This window comes from Ranitomeya variabilis, chromosome 2, assembly GCF_051348905.1.
Source record: "Ranitomeya variabilis isolate aRanVar5 chromosome 2, aRanVar5.hap1, whole genome shotgun sequence".
NCBI classification, from domain to species: domain Eukaryota; kingdom Metazoa; phylum Chordata; class Amphibia; order Anura; family Dendrobatidae; genus Ranitomeya; species Ranitomeya variabilis.
In genome coordinates this window covers 755,487,748-755,510,498 of record NC_135233.1, presented here as the reverse complement: position 1 = coordinate 755,510,498, position 22,751 = coordinate 755,487,748, and the positions used below count along the sequence as shown (strand labels likewise).

At 44.0% G+C, this 22,751-nt stretch overlaps 1 protein-coding gene across 3 annotated transcripts in view; it reads right to left on the bottom strand.

Annotated features, from left to right (window-relative positions):
* Nucleotides 1-22,751, bottom strand: part of FBXL4 (F-box and leucine rich repeat protein 4) — an 85,803-nt gene that overhangs the window by 23,144 nt on the left and 39,908 nt on the right. For all 3 annotated transcript variants that reach the window (XM_077289677.1, XM_077289675.1, XM_077289678.1), the window contains exons 2-4: nucleotides 20,388-20,983; nucleotides 18,509-18,851; nucleotides 7,989-8,233 (exon numbers count right to left, since the gene is read on the bottom strand). In XM_077289677.1, the coding sequence (XP_077145792.1) occupies nucleotides 7,989-8,233; nucleotides 18,509-18,851; nucleotides 20,388-20,899 (1,100 nt within the window). In that variant the 5' untranslated portion in view covers nucleotides 20,900-20,983. The remainder of the gene's footprint in view (nucleotides 1-7,988; nucleotides 8,234-18,508; nucleotides 18,852-20,387; nucleotides 20,984-22,751) is intronic.

Sequence of the window (22,751 nt, the reverse complement as noted above, 5' to 3'; positions counted from 1 at the left end):
CACCTGACCTGAAATGGTTAACAGGTTCTTTTGTGACCAATTAGCCACTTGTTGTAATTGCACTTTTGGGGGGTGGAATCTAGCTACATTTAGGACTTGATGATAAGAGAGGCCTGGAGAACAAGGGTCTGCTACTAAATCCAAAATGTCACAGTAGTGCGGAGGCGTTTTCCTTGCTGACCCCAAGAAGGATTTTATAGCCATTATCAGTGGTGATGATTGCATGCCGCACTGCGTTCTTCAGTTTGCTGCCTTTTTAGCTTTGCTTCAATACAGTCTTATGTATATCTGAAACTTGTGGTCATTTCGGTATGACTCTTAGGAAACATGCCATAAGAGTCCTACCAGGATGATGGAATTTCTGGATTAGGGTTCATCCACACGTACGATTTTCCCACGTACGAAAAAAAAAACCAGATTATTCTCATCAGAGTTTGTTGCGAGTGTCATCAGTTTTCCCTCGTACGTCGAGAGAAAAAAAAAAAATCTTCACCTTCTCTCTTCTGACAGTTCATTATACTCAGACCGCACTCTGATGTCATTCGAGTGCAGTACGATTTTTTTCACGGACCCATAGACTTGCATTGATGATTTTGATCCGACTCTTGGATCAAACAGGACATGTCTCCGATATTTTCCGCAGAACAGAGGGGAGAAAAATCGAATGTGTGCTTTTCACAAATTATGAGACTTTCAACTCAAAACTTGCACTTCTGATGTGGCACTGAAATTTATGATATCAGAGTTAGTTTCAAAAGATGGATGTAATGAATGTAAAATACAGAAAGTAGCGGTAATTGTTCCTCTGAACTCCTGCTCCAGTGGTGTCTCCCAGGCCTGGAAGTACTAATGTGCAGGTCATGCAGTAACCTAACCACAGAGTGTTGGCTACTGTGACTGATGGACAGGATGTCATACCACTAGAAGTGATAACATCCTGTCAGTCACTTAATGGCAATCTGTCAGCAGGTTTTTTCTATGTAATCTGAGTACATCCTGATGTAGATACAGAGACCCTGATTCCAGCAACGTGTCAGTTACTTGTCTGCTTGGCATAAGTTGATAGAATCCCTGTTTTCTCTGCTGAAGATGTAGAAGTGGTCAGAATGCTGAGCTGTATATAACCCCAACCAAAGCCCAGATTGTCAGCAATCTGCCAAGCAGTGGTGGGGCTGGGTTACACAGAGTAGCTGGAATCAGGCTCTCTGCCCATACATTTTGCTGCTTTTAGATTAAATAGCAAAAACCTACTGACAGATTCCCTTTAACACTGCAGTCAATCAGATATGCTTACTCTAGGTCAGAATCCAACTAGATGGGCACGGCTTTGCATTGAGCTAGTGTGTGGAAACAGTCTAGTCAGAATGTGGCCATGTGTATGTATATTGCATACATGCGGTCACGTGACTGCCGTTCCAAGCGCTGACACCGGAGAATCCTGACAATGTGCAGGATTTGAAGTGAACCTGTCATCAAGATTTTACTATATAAACTACAGGCATTGTCACGTTGCCGCTGTTACACTGATTAAAATGTTGCCTGGGATGAAGAAATCCGTCTTGTGGTTCTTGTGTAATCAGTGTTAAAAGTTTTTTTCAGTTAGGCCCCTTTCACACATCAGTTTTTTGCCGTCAGTCACAATCCGGCAAATGTTGCCACTGGATCCATTTTTTTTTCATAGACTTGCATTAGTGACAGATTGCGAAGGATGGCCTCACATTTCATCCGTCGTTCGCCGGATCAGTCGAAAATTTTTTATCCGGCGGCCTTTCTATGGACATAGTAAAAAATGGACAGCGAGGGATCTGTCGCCGTCCTTCGTTTGCTAGAATGGAAGCCAATGGGCGCCGGGTCCTTCAAATGATGGAATCCGGCAACGGATTCTGTTTGTTTTTTTTTTAACTGAGCATGCTCCGATTTTTTTTAGGATCTAATTAGCTGGATCAGCTAGTCGGATCAGGCGAAAAAATTGATCCGTTGCATCAGTTTTTCACAATCTGCGACGGATCCGGTTTTTCAACATTCGATGACTGATGGCAAAAACCTGATGTGTGAAAGCAGCCTAATAATGAGATGCTCGTGCTCCAGGGAGGGACAGTAGGCAGAGTCTTATCTTACTGCTCTAAGCGACAGAAACCAAGATACACCGAGAGAGACCGTGACACACACAGAGAGACAGAAAGACAGACAGCCAGAGACAGACAAAAAACAGACAAAGACAAACAGACAAAGAGAGAGACAGACAGAGAAAGAGAGTCGGAGAGAGAGATAAAGAAATGCAGTGGCGGGGTTGCTGACACACTCTGTGCCGATATGGCGGGGTCTCTGGAGGGGGCTGTGTACGTATGAGTGGTTGATGTATAAGATAGAGTCTCTCTCCCTCTATGAGGAGGTACAGTACATGTTTGTGCTTTGGGGCAGGCTTGTGCATGTTAATATAATAATAATCATTTTATTTCTATAGCACCGACATATTCTGGAGCACTTTACATTTTAGAGGAGGCTTGTATAGACAATAGACATTACAGCATAACAATAAACACATAGATCAAAACAGATACCAAGAGGAGTGAGGGCCCTGCTCGCAAGCTTACAATCTATGAGGAAAAGGGGAGACACGAGAGGTGGATGGTAACAATTGCTTTCATTGTTCGGACCAGCCATAGTGTAAGAATCGGGTGTTCATGAAATGCTACATGAACCAGTTATCAGCCTAAGTATGTAACAGTACAGACATAGAGGGCTAATTAAATACATAGAGCGTATGAGAACATGACGCGAGGAACCTGATTATGGTAAAAATTTCTAATGGGCAACACAGGGATAGTTAGGTTAATGTATTGATCCAGTACACAAGTCTAAAGAATTCCTTTTTTTAGGGCACGCTTAAAACTGTGGGGATTGGGGATTAATCGTATTAACCTAGGTAGTGCATTAGAAAGAATTGGCGCAGCACGTGAAAAGTCTTGGAGACGGGAGTGCGAGGTTCTGATTATTGAGGATGTTAACCTCAGGTCATTAGCAGAACGGAGCGCACGTGTAGGGTGGTAGACTGACACCAGGGAGGAGATGTAGGGTGGTGCTGAGCCATGGAGAGCTTTCCTCATCATAGAGAGAGTGACTGTCCCTTGCTCTCTCTTATACATCAACCACTCATACATACACAGTCCCCTCCAGAGACCCTGCCACAACGGAACAAAGTATGCAAGCAACAGTGCTACAGCATCTCTCTTTGTCTCTCTCTGGTGGTCTCTCGGCCTGCCTCTATGTATCTCTCTATTTCTATGTGTATCTCTGTTTCTCTGTGTATCTAGGTCTCTATGCATCTCTGTCTGTATCTATGGAAACAACAAAAACCCTCACTGTCGCCCTGATCCACTCCCGCCTGGACTACTGCAACGCTCTATTAATTGGCCTCCCCCTTACTCGACTCTCCCCTCTCCAGTCTATCCTTAATGCAGCAGCCAGGGTTGTCTATCTAGCTAATTGTTACTCGGACGCGTCCGCTCTTCGCCAGTCATTACACTGGCTGCCCATTTATTATAGAATCCAATTCAAAGTACTTGTTCTCACCCACAAAGCTCTCCATAGTGCACTACCCCCTTACATCTCCTCCCTCATTTCTGTCTATCGGCCTAACCGACCTCTGCGCTCTGCAAATGACTTTCGACTAACCTCTGCACTAATCCGTACCTCCCACTCCCGACTCCAAGACTTCTCCCGTGCTGCGCCAATCCTCGGGAATGCTCTACCCCAAGATATTAGGACCATCCACAATTTGCATAGTTTTAGGCGCTGCCTCAAAACACATTTGTTCAAAGCAGCCTATCACGTTCCCTAATCAAAGTCATTTTATGTTTGTGTGTAGCCCAATTCACTATCCCCATCTACCCCCCACTCCCTGAAAATGGCTGGACCATCATTGTATATACATCATTGTAAATACTCACCTGTACTGCATCTCCGCCACCTCATTGTAGATTGTAAGCTCTCACGAGCAGGGTCGTCTAAAGTTGCTTTATTGTATTGTTAACGTTGTTACTTATGACTGTTGTGTTTGAAACTGTAAACTGTAAAGCGCTGCAGAATATGTTGGCGCTATATAAATACATATTATTATTCTATGGGTACCTCTTTCTGTGTATTTCTCTGTCTTTCTGTGTATCTCTCTGTCTATCTCTCTATATCTCTCTCTGTGTATCTCTCTGTGTATCTCCCTATTTCTCTGTATATCTCTCTATCTCTCTTTTTCTCTGTATATCTCTATCTGTGTATCTCTCGGTCTCTCTGTGTATTTCTCTGAGTATCTATTTCTTGGTGTACACTACCGTGTAAAAGTTTAGAGTCACTAAGAAATTTCCTTATTTTTGAAAGAAAAGCACAGTTTTTTCCAATGAAGCTAACATTAAATGATTCAGAAATACACTCTATACATTGTTAATGTGGTAAATGACTATTCTAGCTGAAAACGTCTGGCTTGTAATGCAATATCTTCATAGATGTATAGAGGTCCATTTCCAACAAACATCACTCCAGTGTTCTTATGGTACTTTGTGTTTGCTAATTGTGTTACAAGGCTAAAGGCCCCGTCACACACAGCGACGCTGCAGCGATACAGACAACGATGCTGATCGCTGCAGCGTCGCTGTTTTGTCGCTGTGTGGTCGCTGGGGAGCTGTCACACAGACCGCTCTCCAGCGACCAACGATGCCGAGGTCCCAGGTAACGAGGGTAAACATCGGGTTACTAAGTGCAGGGCCGCGCTTAGTAACCCGATGTTTACCCTGGTTACCAGCGTTAAAGTAAAAAAAACCAAACAGTACATACTCACATTCCGGTGTCCGTCCCCCGGCGTTCTGCTTCTCTCCACTGTGTCTGCGCCAGCCGGAAAGCACAGCGGTGACATCACCGCTGTGCTCGCTTTCCGGCCAGCCGGCACTCACAGTGCAGAGAAGCAGAACGCCGGGGGACAGACACCGGAATGTAAGTATGTACTGTTTGTTTTTTTTTACTTTTACGCTGGTAACCAGGGTAAACATCGGGTTACTAAGCGCAGCCCTGCACTTAGTAACCCGATGTTTACCCTGGTTACCAGTGAAGACATCGCTGAATCCGTGTCACACACACCGATTCAGCGATGTCAGCGGGACCTAAACGACCAAAAAACGGTCCAGGCCATTCCGACACGACCAGCGATCTCGCAGCAGGGGCCTAGTCGCTGGTACGTGTCACACATAGAGAGATCGCTACTGAGGTCGCTGTTGCGTCACAAAACTTGTGACTCAGCAGCGATCTCGCTAGCGATCTCGCTATGTGAGACGGGGCCTTAATGAATGGTTAGAATACCCTTGTGCAAGTATGTTAGCACAGTTGAAAACAGTTTGGCTGATTAGAGAAGCGATAAACCTGACCTTCCTTTGAGCTAGTTGAGAATCTGGAGCATTACATTTGTTGGTTCCATTAAACTCTCAAAATGGCCAGAAAAAAAGAACCGTCATGTGAAACCCGACAGTCTATTCTTGTTCTTAGAAATGAAGGCTATTCCATGCGAGAAATTGCCAAGAAACTGAAGATTTCCTACAACGGTGTGTACTACTCCCTTCAGAGGAGAGCACAAACAGGCTCTAACCAGAGTAGAAAGAGAAGTGGGAGGCCCCGCTGCACAACTGAGCAACAAGACAAGTACATTAGAATCTGTAGTTTGAGAAATCGACACCTCACAGGTCCTCACCTGGCAGCTTCATTAAATAGTACACACAAAACGCCAGTGTCAATCTCTACAGTGAAGAGGCGACTCCGGGATGCTGGCCTTCAGGGCAGAGTGGCAGAGAAAAAGCCATATCTGAGACTAGCTAATAAAAGGAAAAGATTAATATGGGCAAAAGAACACAGACATTGGAAAGAGGAAGATTGGAAAAAAGTGTTCTGGACAGACGAATCCAAGTTTGAGGTGTTTGGATCACACAGAAGAACATTTGTAAGACGCAGAACAACTGAAAAGATGCTGGAAGAGTGCCTGACGCCATCTGTCAAGCATGGTGGAGGTAATGTGATGGTCTGGGGTTGCTTTGGTGCTGGTAAAGTGGGAGATTTGTCCAAGGTAAAAGGGATATTGAATAAGGAAGGATATCACTCAATTTTGCAACGCCATGCCATACCCTGTGGACAGCGCTTGATTGGAGCCAATTTCATCCTACAACAGGACAATGACCCAAAGCACACCTCCAAATTATGCAAGAACTATTTAGGGAATAAGCAGGCAGCTGGTATTCTATCTGTAATGGATTGGCCAGCACAGTCATCAGATCTCAACCCCATTGAGCTGTTGTGGGAGCAGCTTGACCGTATGGTACGCAAAAAGTGCCCATCAAGCCAAACCAACTTGTGGGAGGGGTTTCTGGAAGCATAGGGTGAAATTTCTCCAGATTACCTCAGCATATTATCTGCTAGAATGCCAAAGGTCTGCAATGCTGTAATTGCTGCAAAGGGAGCATTCTTTGACAAAAGGAAAGTTTGAAGGAGAAAATTATAATTTCAAATAAAAATCTTTTTTTTAGAACCTTGTCAATGTCTGGACTAGATTTTAAATTCATTTGGCAACTCATTGATTAATAAAAGCATGAGTTTTCATGGAAAACACAAAATTGTCTGGGTGACCCCAAAATGTGGAAAGGTAATGTCTCTCTGTGTACCTCTCTGTCTCTATGATGAGGAACATGATTGTGCTTCGCGGCGGCCTGTGGTCCCTCCCGGGAGCACAGACACATCATTAACTAAAAAATTCTAACACTGATTACGCAAGAACCAAAAGACGGATTACTTCACCCCAGTTGTCATTTTAATCAGTGTAACAGCGCCATCCTGACAATGCCTGTAGTTTATTTAGCAAAATCCTGCTGACAGGTTCGCTTGAAGACACATCTGGTCCCCCCGACAATAGTGACATCCAGAGGCCCCCATTACTAGGATAATGACAGCCAAAGTTTCCCCACAGAAGTCACACCAAGACCTTGCGCCCCCCTTCCTTGTAGGCAGTATACTTACATCTAGGAGTTCCCGGACTTCGTATCCTCGCTTCTGGCTACAAGCACCTCTCCAAGTGGTAGTATCATCCACTTCACCTTACTACGTCCAGTATCTGCACATCCAGATCTGCTCTTCTGTGCCGAGCTTCTCAGAAAAGTCACCATCTGGAGACCTGCACTTCGCAGCAGTTTGCTAGACCTAGGGCTACTGCCTGAGGGTGTCAGACAGCAGCGAGTCACACACCATGGTCCCACAAGTTAAGGACCCCTGGTCTAGGAGTTCAGTAGCTGGGTGTGATACGTGTAATGAGCTAATGATTACTTGAATACTGGTATAGAGATAATAACTGCTATGTTTCCCCGAAGGTTGTTTTTCTGTGCAACAGTAGGCTATGAACTCTGGCGTGGCAGTATGTGTTTTTCCAATCATCCATACATTCAGTCAGACATGTAATATTTTAATAAAATTGATTAATAGTTATTTTTTGTAATACGTTTGCTTTTTAGAGGTAGAGTTCCAGTAGGTAAATTACACCATTGGCTGTCCCCCTCTAATTATACCTTAAAACTATGTACCCAGTTTATTAATACAGTTATAGCATTGCTGCTGCATAAAGGATTAGGAGCACTGTGAACGACAGATGGGAAGAACCGGGTCCGAGCGCTAGCAGCAGGACATGGGGTCCTGGAAACAGCCAATCGCGAGCTGTGCTACTCCGTTTTAGTAACTCCAATACAAATGAATGAAAGCTACAGGCACAGTGTAGCACTACAAGTTACAATGTTTCCATAACTCCCATTCACCTCTATGTGAGAAACAAAAACAGTGCGGATTAGCAGTACTCAGATGCTTTCATAGCCCTATCTCCAGCAGCTAGCGATTTGCGCTGTTATTCCAGGCTCAGCCATGAATGGCTCAGACAGAATACCCCTTTCACAACATAAGATGGAGACTTCAATTACCTGCTAAATCCCGAGGTAGTGATCAAGCTTCTGTTTCCAGTCCAGGACAGGTTCAGCCACTGGACTAGTGTGCAACGTGGCAAGAGATACTCCAAGGAGGCATCAGTCAGAGTGGCCCAATAAGGCTGTAAACTTAAGTGGGTGTACTGAAGAGGATCACAGCAGTGCTGATACAGGAGCTTGCAAGTCTGTGCCAGGCGACACAAGTCCGGAAGTGCTAAGTGGCTAATGATCAGCTGGATTAGCTAATGGAAAGACAAAACGTAAAATAACATGTTAGTAGTAGTAATGAAGTGTAAAATAAGATGTCAGTAGTAGTAATGCCCTTTTCTTAGTAAACAGTGCCTGCACATGGCACGTATGTATACACATATGACAAATTAGACAAGGACGGATCTCTTATAGCGACCATCTATGAGTACTGACAGATCTACTTTGAAACTAAGGCTCCGTTCACATTAGCGTTCGGCGCCGCAGCGTCGCCGCATGCGTCATGCGCCCCTATATTTAACATGGGGGCGCATGGACATGCGTTGCACTTGCGTTTTGTGACGCATGCGTCGCTGTGGTGCATGCGTCAGGGCGCAGAGGACGCAGCAAGTTGCAGTTTTTTCTGCACCCAAAACCATGCAAAAATGGACGCATGCGTCACAAAACGCTGCGTTGTGCATGCGTTTAAATTTGCGTTGTGCGTTGCGTCGCCGACGCTGCGGCGCACAACGCAAATGTGAACGTAGCCTAAGACGTTTTTGGGGTCTTATTCCAAAACTTCTTGCAAAAAAGGCATATTGTATAATGCACATATATTATAAAAACACCCTCAGGTTCTATGGAGACCTATTTAAAGAAACTACATTAGATACTACTTCTACCAATATCACTGCTCCGGAAATGTAGTAAAAGATTCACCAATCCATTTGGCAGAAAACACTGCAGTATTGTATGATATCTACATTCTGGTACCACATGCCAACAGACACTGGTACGTGTGCCAATCAGGAATATGTCTATAAAGGAGCAGATGGTCTTGTAATGGTCACTTGTATCTTGCCACATTCCACTTCTAAATAAGCAAAGAAAAAAATACACAGCACACACATCCCTTATTTCAGAAAAGCTTCAGGCTAGAATTTGCTGGTCAGATTTTGGACCTCACGATCATGAGAGTAAAATACATACCAATAAGACAGAGATGAAAGCGTCTATCGATATGTTCTACTTTCCAACTAAATAACTACACTGGAATCATCACGTCATAGCGGGGGGTCACAACTTCTAGTTTCCCAATGACATCTACTATTGGACACGGTAGACAAATGTAAGCATTTTCATGGCAATATATTTTTTATTATTTTTTTAAACCACTGCAATACAATGAAAATGTGTGCCCATCTTAACCCCTTCATGACCTTGGGATTTTCCATTTTTCAGTTTTTCTTTCTTCGCTCCCCTCCTTCCCAGAGCCATAACTTTTTTATTTTTCCGTCAATATGGCCATGTGAGGCCTTGTTTTTTGCGGGATGAGTTGTACTTTTGAACAACATCATTGGTTTTACCATGTCGTGTACTAGAAAATGGGAAAAAAAATTCCAAGTGCGGTGAAATTGCAAAAAAAGTGCAATCCCATGTGTGTTTTTTGTTTGTCTTTTATTGCTAGGTTCACTAAATGCTAAAACTGACCTTCCATTATGATTCTCCAGGTCAGTACGAGTTCATAGACACCTAACATGTCAAGGCTATTTTTTATCTAAGTGGTGAAAAGAAATTCAAAACTTTGCTAAAAAAAAAAAAAAAACAAAACAATTGTGCCATTTTCCGATACCCGTAACGTCTCCATTTTTCATGATCTGGGGTCGGGTGAGGGCTTATTTTTTGAGTGCCGAGCTGGCGTTTTTAGTGATACCATGTTGGTGCAGATACGTTCTTTTGATCGCCCATTATTGCATTTTAATGCAATGTCACGGCGACCAAAAAACGTAATTTTGGGGTTTCGAATTTTTTTCTCGCTACGCCGTTTAGCGATCAGGTCAATCCTTTTTTTTTTTATTGATAGATCAGGCGATTCTGAACGCGGCAATACCAAATATGTGTATGTTTGATTTTTTTTAGTTTTATTTTAAATGGGGCGAAAGGGGGGTGATTTAAACTTTTATTTTTTTTTTTATCTATTTCATATCTTTTTAAACTTTTTTTTTTTTTTACTTTTGCCATGCTTCAATAGCCTCCATGGGAGGCTAGAAGCTGGCACAACTGGATTGGCTCTGCTACATAGCAGCGATCATCAAGGTGGCGCTCACAACAAGCCGGCATCAGCAACCATAGAAGTCTCAAGGAGACCTCTGGTTACTGTGCCGACGCGTCGCTGACCCCCGATCATGTGACGGCCGCGCGGCCGTAAGCGGTAGTTAAATGCCGATGTCAGCGTTTGACAGCAGCATTTAACAAGTTAATAGTGGCGGGTGGATCGCGATTCCACTCACCGCTATTGCGCGCACATGTCAGCTGTTCAAAACAGCTGACATGTCGCCGCTTTGATCTGGGCTCACCGCCGGAGCCCACATCAAAGCAGGGGATGTGACCTCGGACGTACTATCCCGTCTGAAATCAGAAAGGGGTTAAAGGGAACCTTTCTCCAGGTTTGGCTGATACAAGTTATGCATCAGCAGTTATAACTTCTTGATACATATGTTTTAGAACTCAAAATTTTGGATTCTAAAATTTTGGTCAAACACCATATTTGAAAGATGGAAAGCAGACAATATAAAAACTTCTTGGCTTTTGAAAGGGATTTTCTGGGCTTATAGACATATGTACTGTAGCAATGCTATTTACCGTATATACTCGAGTATAAGCCGAGATCCCTAATTTTGCAACAAAAAACTGGGAAAACTTATTGACTCGAGAATAAACCTAGGGTGGGAAATGCAGCAGCAACTGGTAAATTTCAAAAATAAAAATAGATATCAATAAAAGTAAAATTATCATACATACATCAGTGTTTTTGAATATCCATATTGAATCAGGAGCCCCATATAATGCTCCATAAAGTTCATGATGGGCCCCAAAAGATGCTCCATATTAAAATATGCCCCATATATTGCTGCATAAAAGGTTAATGATGGCCCTATAAGATGCTCCATAGAATATTATGCCTCATATAATGCTGCACAAAGGTTGATGGCCCCATAAGATGCTCCATAGAATATTATGCCCCATATAATACTGCACAAAGGTTGATTATGGCCCCATAAGATGCTCCACAGAATATTATGCCCCATAAAATGCTCCAAAGGATGATGGCCCCATAAAATGCTCAATAGAATAATATGCCCAATATGCTGCTCCATAAAGGTTGATGGCCCCATAAGATGCTCCATAGAATATTATGCTCCATAGAATATTATGCCCCATATAATGCTGCATAAAAGGTTAATGATGGCCCCATAAGATGCTCCATAGAATATTATGCCCATATAATGCTGCACAAAGGCTGATGGCCCTATAGGATGCTCCAAAGAATATTATGCCCCATATAATACTGCACAAAGGTTGATGGCCCCATAAGATGCTCCATAGAATATTATGCCCCATAAAATGCTGCACAAAGGATGATGGCCCCATAAAATGCTCAATAGAATAATATGCTCAATATGCTGCTCCATAAAGGTTGATGGCCCCATAAGATGCTCCGTAGAATACTATGTTCCATAGATTATGCCCCATATAATGCTGCATAAAAGGTTAATGATGGCCCCATAAGATGCTCCATAGAATATTATGCTCCATATAATGCTGCACAAAGGTTGATGGCCCCAAAAGATGCCCCATAGAATAATATGTCCCGTATGCTGCTGCAATTAAAAAAAATAAAAATGACATACTCACCTCTCGTCGCTGGGAGCCAGGTACCAGTGTCACCGATGGCTGAGGCCCTCGGCACTTGCGATATTCACTTGTCCCCGTTCCACAGCCGCACCCCACTGTGTCTTCCGGGTCCCTGCAGTGACTGTTCAGGCAGAGGGAGCGCACTAACCACGTTATCGCACCCTCTGACCTGAACGTCACAGCCAGAGGACGCGAAAGACAGAGCCTGGAGGTGTAATGGGGACAGGTGAATATCGCTTGGCTCACCCTCCCCCGTCATACTCACCTCCTCCTGGCACGGTCTCTCTGTATGTCCCTGCTTCTCCGATGGTTTCCGGCGCGGGCCAGCAGCTTATTCCTGTGTTCAGCGGTCACATGGTACCGCTCATTAAAGTAATGAATATGCGCTCCGCGCCTATGGGAGTGGAGTAGCGTCCATGTTCATTACATTAATGAGCGGTACCACGTGACCGCTGGACACAGGAAGAGCTGCGGGCACCGGAGACCATCGGAGAAGCAGGGAAGTGCAGAGACCGCGCCGGGAGCAGGTATGATGTGATAGCCGCCGCTTCCCTGGGACAATGACTCGAGTATAAGCAGAGAGGGACACTTTTAGCCTAAAAAAATGGGCTGAAAATCACGGTTTATACTCGAGTATATACGGTACTGATCTCAAGTATCATAGGAACAGTTTCTATTTAAAGTCAGTTTGGTTTATTTCAGTCCTCATAAACCACGTCACAGGAAACTCAAATACAGCCTTTGTCCGACATAAAATAAAACATAAAGTAACAAGTCCATACAATAGCGATGGTTAGCCTGCCTTTTAAGGTACCTTCACACGAAGCGACGCTGCAGCGATAGCGACAACGATGTCGATCGCTGCAGCGTCGCTGTTTGGTCGCTGGAGAGCTGTCACACAGACCGCTCTCCAGCGATCAACTATGCCGAGGTCCCCTGGTAACCAGGGTAAACATCGGGTAACTAAGCGCAGGGCCGCGCTTAGTAACCCGATGTTTACCCTGGTTACCAGCGTAAAATCTAAAAAAAACAAACAGCACATACTTACATTCACGTCCCCCTGCGTCCACTTCCTGACTGACTGAGCGCCGTACAGTGAGAGCAGAGCGGTGACGTCACCGCTGTGCTGCTTTCACTTTCACTTTGCGGCGCTGAGTCAGAGGAGGAAGCAGACTGCAGGGGACGCAATGTGAGTATGTGCTGTTTGTTTTTTTTACATTTTACGCTAGTAACCAGGGTAAACATCGGGTAACTAAGCGCGGCCCTGCGCTTAGTAACCCGATGTTTACCCTGGTTACCAGTGTAAAATATCGCTGGTATCGTTGCTTTTGCTTTCAAACACAACGATACACAGCGATCGGACGACCAAATAAAGTTCTGGACTTTATTCAGCGACCAGCGACATCACAGCAGGATCCTGATCGCTGCTGCGTGTCAAACGAAACGATATCGCTAGCGAGGACGCTGCAACGTCACGGATCGCTAGCGATATCGTTATAATGTCGTTTCGTGTGAAGGTACCTTAAGTCCTTTAGCAAACGCACTCAATCCAGGAGATCTGCACACCTCCATATACACAGCCATGTGTGAGACAAACAGCTGTTAATTTACAAAGCGAATCACGCCCAGGGGTGGAGATGTGGTGAGCAGCCATCTCTCCCAACTCAGCAGCAGCAGCTCACAATCAATCTGTCATGGCCAATTAACCCCATTTAGTCCTACATGTACTGAAGCATTGCTATAAGTTTATCTCCCAACCATTAGGTGTCAGACAGCCACCTTACAGAACCTATACATGTCCGAATGATTACTATGCTATGCTGTCAAACATAAGTAATTATATTCATTGTCTTGTACACTTCTCTTTATTCTTTTGATCTGTCTAGGGATTATTGTTAGTGGGATTAAATAAATCTTATGAGTCCAAAGGAGTACAGTCCATACGGCTTCTCTCCCCTCTCACTGACATTGTTGCCATTCCCAGCAGTCTCCATACCCCACTATTACAGTTTGTAAAGTGGTGCATAGATACTCCTGGTCTGCCCTGCTCTTCTGTTGTCCTCTGGACAGCAAGTGAAGCACAATGGCCCCAATTCAGCAATCATAAAACGCTTTGAAAATGCTGTTGTGCTAAAATTTTGAAACTTGCTTACTCCAATCCCGAACTGGAGGTAGATTTGTGGCGAGGAGCACATCACTTTTAAGACACGCCTGATTCATTAAGAATAATTCTCTATTTAAACAGGTTGTCCACTACTTTATAAGGACAGATCATCAATGTATGATCGGTCAGGGTGTTACACCTGATGCCCTTGAACAGCTGATCCCGATGTTGTCGGCATCTGAAACTGCTCAGTTACGGAGTTGTAAGCATAGCTCCACCAACAGAATAGGGCCACCTGCTGATTTGGATAGGGGTGGATACACAGTACCACCAGGCTGCGGCCACTGTAGAGTGCACTGTGCAGCTCCGTGACTGAGCAGTTCCAGCTGACTGCCAGTGCAGTGACTATTCATTTCTCTTTAGCAGTGGGCACAGGCTTTAGCCACAGCCACCGGCTCCTGCATCTGTGACCCGCTGCTCTGCCACTCTCCCTCCCCCGCCATCTTGTGGGACAGTGACTCGTGTATAAGCCGAGGGGGGTGCTTTCAGCACAAAAAAAGGCTGAAAAACACAAGTATATACGGTATTTCCCCCACTGTACACGCCAGAAAGGCTTATAGAGGCATCTAAGCTACATTAGTGAGTGATCTTATTTCATGCAAATCATGATTTGTACATTTTTAAGATTTATATAATTTTGAGTACATATTTAAGACACAAAAAATAATTGTATGCAAAATTATATTTATTTTTCCGTGATACTCAGGTATTTGTCATTAAATCTAATATACATTCAGGAGGCTGTCTGAGATTATGTTATCTCCATAACAGCAGTCATGTGATAAAATAAAATAACCATAGCGCACATTTAAAGTTAATTACACTTCCAAGTAACTTTTCAGCATTAACTGTCCTGTGTGTGTACGTGAGGAATTATACTTGTGTTTACCGATTTCACCAGTTTTTCCACTTTGCAGGTTCTCTCTCTTAAAGAAGCCCTCCTCCCATCAGTTTCTCTCCTTTTAATATATTGCAGTCATCATATTATATAGCACTGTGTACTTACAATTGCTCATTTTGTCTTTCTACCCAGTTAGTTGTTCTCTTTTCTCTGTTCTAAGTAGAAACAGGAAATCTCTTGTCCCAGCATTCATCATTCTCCTCTTCATTGCCTAACTCATGTCTATTTGTCTATCTGAACAAGGCATGGTGGAGAGGAAGAAACGAGGGAAGGAAGCCAATTTATCTGCTAAGATATACTACCATTTTTTTATATTTGGCTGTACTAATAATTTATGCAGTTTGTTGAAAGCACAGTTCAAGCTTTTCCAGGACTCCCTGATGGTACTGCAGCTGGTCACAAGGTGTGTACGCGGTCATGATGCGGGCATGTATGGCACATGATCATTAAAACCTGTGATTGGCTGCAGAGGTAAAAAGAAAAAAATGCACAGCACAACTGGCAGGGACAACCAGAGCAGTGGAGGATTTGAAAGACTAGATGGGGGTATTTTATTATTGCAAATTTCATATAATTTCAGAAAACACCTCTGCCATTCTCTGTTGTGGAACATTACAGAAATGCTGTGGAGAAACTTTAGCCATTGTTTTCTATTCATTTTTGGCACATTAGTTGTACCCCTGGACCAATATAAATGTAGCATGCAGAGCCTTCTGTCCGACTCTGGTCAACTTTCTAATCCGCTATGTTCTGCACATGACAAGTGGCAATCACAAGTGATGTGTGCCGGGTCGGCCTAAGAGCTCATGTGTATGAATCAGACGTGTGCTGTCCAATTTTTAGCATGTGGTCATGTACATGTTTTATGTACTGTAACTGTATGAAACCGAATCACACACGGACGTAAAACATGTACACACGGATGGCACATAGATGAAAATATGATGACAATTAGTAAATTAATTGTCTGCACTGTCCCATTGAATAACATTGGTCCGTATACTGTCCATTTTCTCATGTACAGCACTCGGACCGAAAATATAGTCCTGTGATCGAGCTCTGAGCCAAATTTGGATAAAGTTAATTGAGGTCTGCATTTTCTGTGGGGTAAATAAATATTTGATACAGTGCCGATCTTGCACGTTTTCCCACTTACAAAGAATGGAGAGGTCTATAATAAAAATTACAGACCTCACCATTCTTTGTAGGCGGGAAAATCTGCAAAATCAGCAGTGTATCAAATACCGTATATACTCAAGTATAAGCCGAGATTTTCAGCCCATTTTTTAGGCTGAAAGTGCCCCTCTCGGCTTATAATCAAGTCATTTACATACCTGCTCCTGGCGCGGTCGCTGCATGTCTGATGGTCTCCGGGCACTGGCAGCTTCTTCCAGCGTTGAGCGGTGACATGGTACCGCTCATTACAGTAATGAATATGGACGCGACTCCACTCCCATAGGGGTGGAGGCGCATATTCATTACTGTAATGAGCAGTATCGGTGACCGCTCAACGCTGGAAGCTGCCAGCGCCCGGAGAAGACCATCAGGGAAGCTGCCAGGGACCGCGCCGGGAGCAGGTGAGTATACTGGGGAGGGTGAGCAGCATTGCACGATATTCACCTGTCCTCGTTCCACCGCCGGCTCCGTCTTCCACGTCCTCTGCTGTGACGCTCAGGTCAAAGGGCACGGTGATGTTGTTAGTGTGTACCCTCTGCCTGAATGTCAGTGCTGATGACGCTGAAGACGGAGCCCGGCGGTGGAACGAGGAGAGGTGAATATTGCAAGTGCTGGGGGCCTGAGCGACGAGAGGTATGTCATTTTTTTTTTTTTATCGCAGCAATAGCATATGGGGCAAATATCTCTATGGAGCATCTTATGGGGCCATAATCAGCATTTGTGCAGCATTATATGGGGCAAATGTGTCTGGAGCATCTTATGGGGCCATTACTAACCTTTGTGCAGCATATTTTAATGTTGTGCATCTTATGGGGCCCATCATAAATTTTATGGAGCATTATATGGGGCGTATTTTGTATGGAGCATCTTATGGGGCCCATCATGGACTGTATGGAGCATTATATGGGGCTCCTGATTCAACATGGATATTCAAAAACACTTAACCTACTGATGTCTCAATTAATTTTACTTTTATTGGAGCCTATTTTTATTTTTGAAATTTACTGGTAGCTGCTGCATTTTCCACCCTAGGCTTATACTCGAGTCATTAAGTTTTCCCACTTTTTTGCGGCAAAGTTAGGGGTCTCGGCTTATACTCGGGTCGGCTTATACTTGAGTATATACGGTACTTATTTTCCCCACAGTGTCTTCTAATTTTACTCTCAGCATTGCTTGATTTCACACTCATTCTACATCCTGAACGGCCAGTGTAACCTAAACTGCCATTTACTAAGGGGTCCGGGCAGTCTGCACATATCGGAGCTAACTGCACGAGCCTTTGGACGCTCACACTACACTCCCAATAAGTTTATTTTCCGAAGGGTTCACTCACACTAGCATATAAATCAGTCAAATGCAATACGGTAAAAAAAATAGAATTGCACTAGGACCAATGTTACTCAATGAGGTCGTGCAGATGTGCGGATTTTTTCTCAGGTGGTGTAGAAGAAATGAAGAGCTGCACTCACCACGTCCTATAGTAAAAGTCCTTTAATCCAATGAACAGGACATCACAGCGGTAGGTAAGGGGTGTGTGGGAGAGGGTAAGGGGACATCTCATCTACAGGATTCGCATTTTCCACTGTCCGCTCTAGTATGCGGCATAAAGCTCAACTATAGGGGAGATAACTGGACTTTCCAGTGTGGACTGGTACCTGTTTAGCTTTGTCTTGTTTCAGTTTTTCTCAGCTGTATTCGCATAAGAACAAAATCGCAGAATGCTATGATTTCACTCCAAAATCTTGACAGTGTGGGAAAAAAAATGGCATGCCATATGGACCATCAGCATACCATGTGATTATTACAGATATATTACAGTTCTGTAGCATAGGAAACTGTAAAAGGCCCTATAAAAGATTACGGTAATAGTTGCTGAGTGAAAAAATGTATTGTACACAGACAGCACACGGATGACAAGCAAGAAAAAATCGTCCTAATCTGGATTAGAATGGGGCCGATATTATTAGACGCTGGTGTGAGCGAACCCTCTCAGTATTGCTAAGGACAAGAACTCCTCGGCTACTTGGGCTACTGAGCCTAGCGGTTACTCTCAGGATGCGGACGTATTCCGGGTTCTCAGCTGTCCTAATAAGGAGGCTTACAGTAGTTACTGCATTTGGCTGGTTTGGATTTCAGGGTAAATACATTACCACATCCTTCTCTACAGAGGAGTAAGTTGGTGCCAAGTCCTCACGAACAGTGTCTGCGCCGACGCAGCCCGTGATAAGGCACGTGCCAGACACTTGACCACAGCAGGGGTGAACACTTTTACACGTGGCTTCCCACTGGAAACTGGTTACTAAATACATAAATGATGCATCTCATAATAACAATATGTTTTCTGTATGACTTATTAATTCCACCATAGCCACTCACGTATGTATGTCATCTTACCTCATAAGGTAGCTTGTCAAAATAGCCATTATTTGTCCACTCCCTGAGGCTGGAGCTACTGAACTGATTAGTAAGGCAGTCAATTCCACAGCCATCTTTATCATATTCATCATCATCCAGATCATTCATATCAATGGCGACTGTCTTTAAGGAAAGCATGGGTTTCTCTTTTACACCATGTAATTCCACAGCATCTAACTCGGTGTAGTATTCCAAGAGACCGCTATTAATTTCCAGGCGCAGGAGATTTGTTGGGAAATTGATCTCTTTTATACAGGGTGTGAACTGGCGAGCCTGAGGAGAATGGACACGGGTGGGTTCTGCCGACCAGATTGTTTCCCATCTAGACATGACACAGAGTATGTTAGCATTTCCACCAGCTCACAATTGCTTCTATATTTCATTATATCTTTCTCATTTATATAGTGCCATTAATTCCACATGGCTCATTTTCCTCGCTTATATTGCGCTTATTCTGTAACACTTTGCAGACATCATCATCACTGTCCCCAATGGGGCTCACAATCTACATTCCCTATCAGTATGTCTTTGGAGTGTGGAGGAAACTCGCACAAACACAGGGAGAACATACAAACTCCTTGTAGATGTGGTCCTTGGAGGGATTTGACCCCAGTGCTGCAAAGCAATAGTGCTAACCACTGAGCCACATATGAGTGTTAAATCAAGTGCATAAGAAGTTTTCAGGAGCAGCTGGGGCTTCAATACAAGTTTGTTAGTACTAAAGAAAGACCTTTCTTTACATACATCTTTTATATCGATTCATCTAATATTAAAGGGGTTGTCCCCTACTTTGATATTAACCTATTCTTAGGCTACGCACATCAATATTATATCAGCAATGGTCCGACAAAACAAGTACCCCCCACTGATGAGCTTTGGCTGCAGGTTGGACGAAAGCAGCACATCCCCGTATACTGCTTAGTGGCAGTTCCCTGGCAGCTCAGTCCTTACAAGTGAATCGCTTACACCCAACCACCGCCGGAGCTGAAGTGCTGGGTGCCAGTCCCAAACCAATAGGGGATATCTGGGACTGAATAGAAAAAAGGTAAGTAAGCACTAACAGCAGGTAGTTGTTACCTACCTGCAGTTGTGCCCGGCACCATTCTCAGACGGCACAGAGTGGTTCACAAACTTCCACTGACTTCACATCAATGGAGCGGCAGTTTGGTTTCCTGTTGACAGGGCGGGACTACTGGTGTCATTCTGATTGACAGATGGTTCTCCGCTGCCTAATTGGGGGAAGCTGGATGTCAATAAGCCTGAAGCCAGCAGTCCCGTCCTGTCAACAGGAAAAGAAACCACTGCTCTGCTGACAGGGAGCAGCTAAATCTCTGATAAGTGGGGTCAGTGACCAGCGCCGGGTACAAGCGGCAGGTAGTTGCTTTTGTTAGCAATTACATGCCTGTTAGTGCTTAGGCACGTTTTTTTTTGTAGGACTTCAATATCAAAATAGTGGACGATCCCGTTAACGTCTATGGCCTCCTTCAGACTTCCACAACTTAGTGCCCTCATACCCACTTCAGCCACAAATTGAACGGCCCAAACTAAAGGCGGACCCAGCTATTAGTCACACTGAAACACTAGAAATGCAAGCCATTTTGTGAATTGATCTCCCCTGCAGGACATTTTCATTTTCACATTTTTTATGTTTTCATGTACATTATGAATTAAGGAACTGCATCAATAACACATTTCAATATTTTTTCATGTGGACAATCGCTGTAAGATTTACATCCTATGTAAATGACAAGCTTAAGGCTGTACAGATGTTAGACTTCTTATACAGTAGTCTTGTCATCTTCTGTGAGATTTGGAACTCACTCGGACACTAAGTGCCCACTGACATAGGGGGTCTTACCTTACTTCAGTAGGAGTGGTCTGAGAGTAAGGATTTGCAGAACAAGCAAGAATCTTCACAATGGATCCTGGATGGTAGGTTTCAAGGATATGAACCGCTGTAGGATAAACTGGTTCCTCAAACGCAAGTTCTACGTAATCTTGGCTAAAGAAACTTGGTGATGTTCTCTTGAAAGGAACAGCCGAGCTGTCACTTAGATGCCACCAGTTTCCATACGTCCGAAACACAGCTGTCTGGGTGAAATCCCCAGAGCTCGGATAGACGTTCGGTGCACCAGCTAAATTCCACATTGTATAAGACATGCTGTTTTCACTTCCATAGTGAGAACTGAAATCCAAAACTTCTTTGGCATACTGTACAGTTTCAGTGGACATTGGCAAAGCACGGCTGTTTGACTCAATGGCTCTCCGGCTGTTAATCATCTCCCCCCTACTAGCTAACCGGGCTCGGCGCCGGAGGCATATGTAGTAAAACATGCTCAGGACTGTTAACATAGGAAACCAAGACGTCATGTAGCTCAAACAGACGTGACCAGTAAATGGTGTGGTCTAACTTGTTTCTTGTAGTAAGTGGTCGTCGACCCGGTAAACACATCCCTGCAGAAAACAATAAAAAAAAAAAAACAGCTTAGACTGCAACCTTACAAAGCTTCCCGAAGCACAGAAGAGTCTCAGGCATGAAGCGAACACTAAATAGTAGCCATAACAGCAATGATTCCGTATAGCACGGACCCTACATAATGTACCTGGTCTGTACCACAGGCTTATGTGCTCGTTATAATGTGTTACCCAAATGCTATGCTAGGTAAAGAGCATTCAGTACTTCTCTTAGATCTACCAGTTAGTCCACTAGTGTCTGCACAACTTTCTAGGAATTTAAAATTGCACCCCCCTTATTAAAGGGAACCTGTCAACTGTTAACTGATTCAGCAGCCAGTAATACTGCAACACAAAGGCTTCACATGGTTAATAGTGCAAAATTTGTACTGGGATCTAAAGGGTAAGGTTTCTCCTTGTGGGGAGTGACATGCCTGGCATGCGAGTGTGAGGAGGCTTATTAAAGGGAACCTGTCACCCCCAAAATCAAAGATGAGCCAAGCCCACCAGCATCAGGGGCTTATCTACAGTATTCTGGAATGCTGTAGATAAGCCCCCCGAAGTAATCTAAAAGATGAGAAAAAAGGTTAGATTATACTCACCCAGGGGTGGTCCCGGTCCGATGGGCGTCGTGGTCCGGTTCGGCGTCTCCTATCTTCATCAGATGACGTCCTATTCTGTTCTTCACGCTGCTGCTCCGGCGTACTTTGTCTGCCCTGTTGAGGGCAGAGCAAAGTACTGCAGTGCGTAGGCGCTGGGGCTCTCTTACCTTTCCTGGTGCCTGCACACTGCAGTACTTTGGTCTGCCCTCAACAGGGCAAAGTACGCCTGCACTGGAGCCTGAAGACCAGAAGAGGATGTCATCGTAAGAAGATGGGAGGCCACGGACCGGACTGCGACGCCCATCGGATCGGACCGCGACGCGCATCGGACCGCCCCTGGGTGAGTATAACCTAACCTCTTTTTCTCATCTTTCAGGATACATCGGGGCTTATCTACAGCATTACAGAATAGCCCCTGATGCTGGTGGGCTTAGCTCATCTTTGATTTTGGGGGTGACAGGTTCCCTTTAATAAGCCTCCTCACACTCGCATGCCAGGCCAGGCATGTCACTCCCCACAAGGAGAAACCCTTAGATCCCAGTACAAATTTTGCACTATTAACCATGTGAAGCCTTTGTGTTGCAGTATTACTGGCTGCTGAATCAGTTAACTGAAAATCAAATCAGTAAGCTCGTTTTCACAGTCTAGTAGGAAAGTGTCACTTTTTGGCTAGAGTAACAGTGACTGTATTTTACATCTTCCAAGAAAATCGGTTTAATTATGCTAATCCCACTCTGATCACAGTGTGATCATAGTGTCATCTGATTTTCTGGTATAAGGAGAAAATGGTAAATTAAAATTTCTCCATTCTATCAGTCAGTGAAATTCGGAATCAATGATTTGCATGGCCAAGTGCAAACTGAGTAATGGATGCAAAACATGCTTGCTGCAATTTTTTTTCTCGGACACATTCGGTCCCTGTAAAAAAAAAAATCACACGTGCATGGCTCCATAGAATAACACTAGTCTAAGTGCGATATGATGTTTTATCGGATAAGACTCGGTCCAAAAAATCAGTCGCCTGCCTTGTTCCGAGTTCCTCTCTGTTGATTTATGACCATCTCAAAGTTAAAATGTGCAGGGAGACCTGTAAAAGTCAATTGATGCAATTTTTTAAATAAGACTCAATTGCAAAAATGATTTTGACCTAAGGGGTTAAAGTGCTG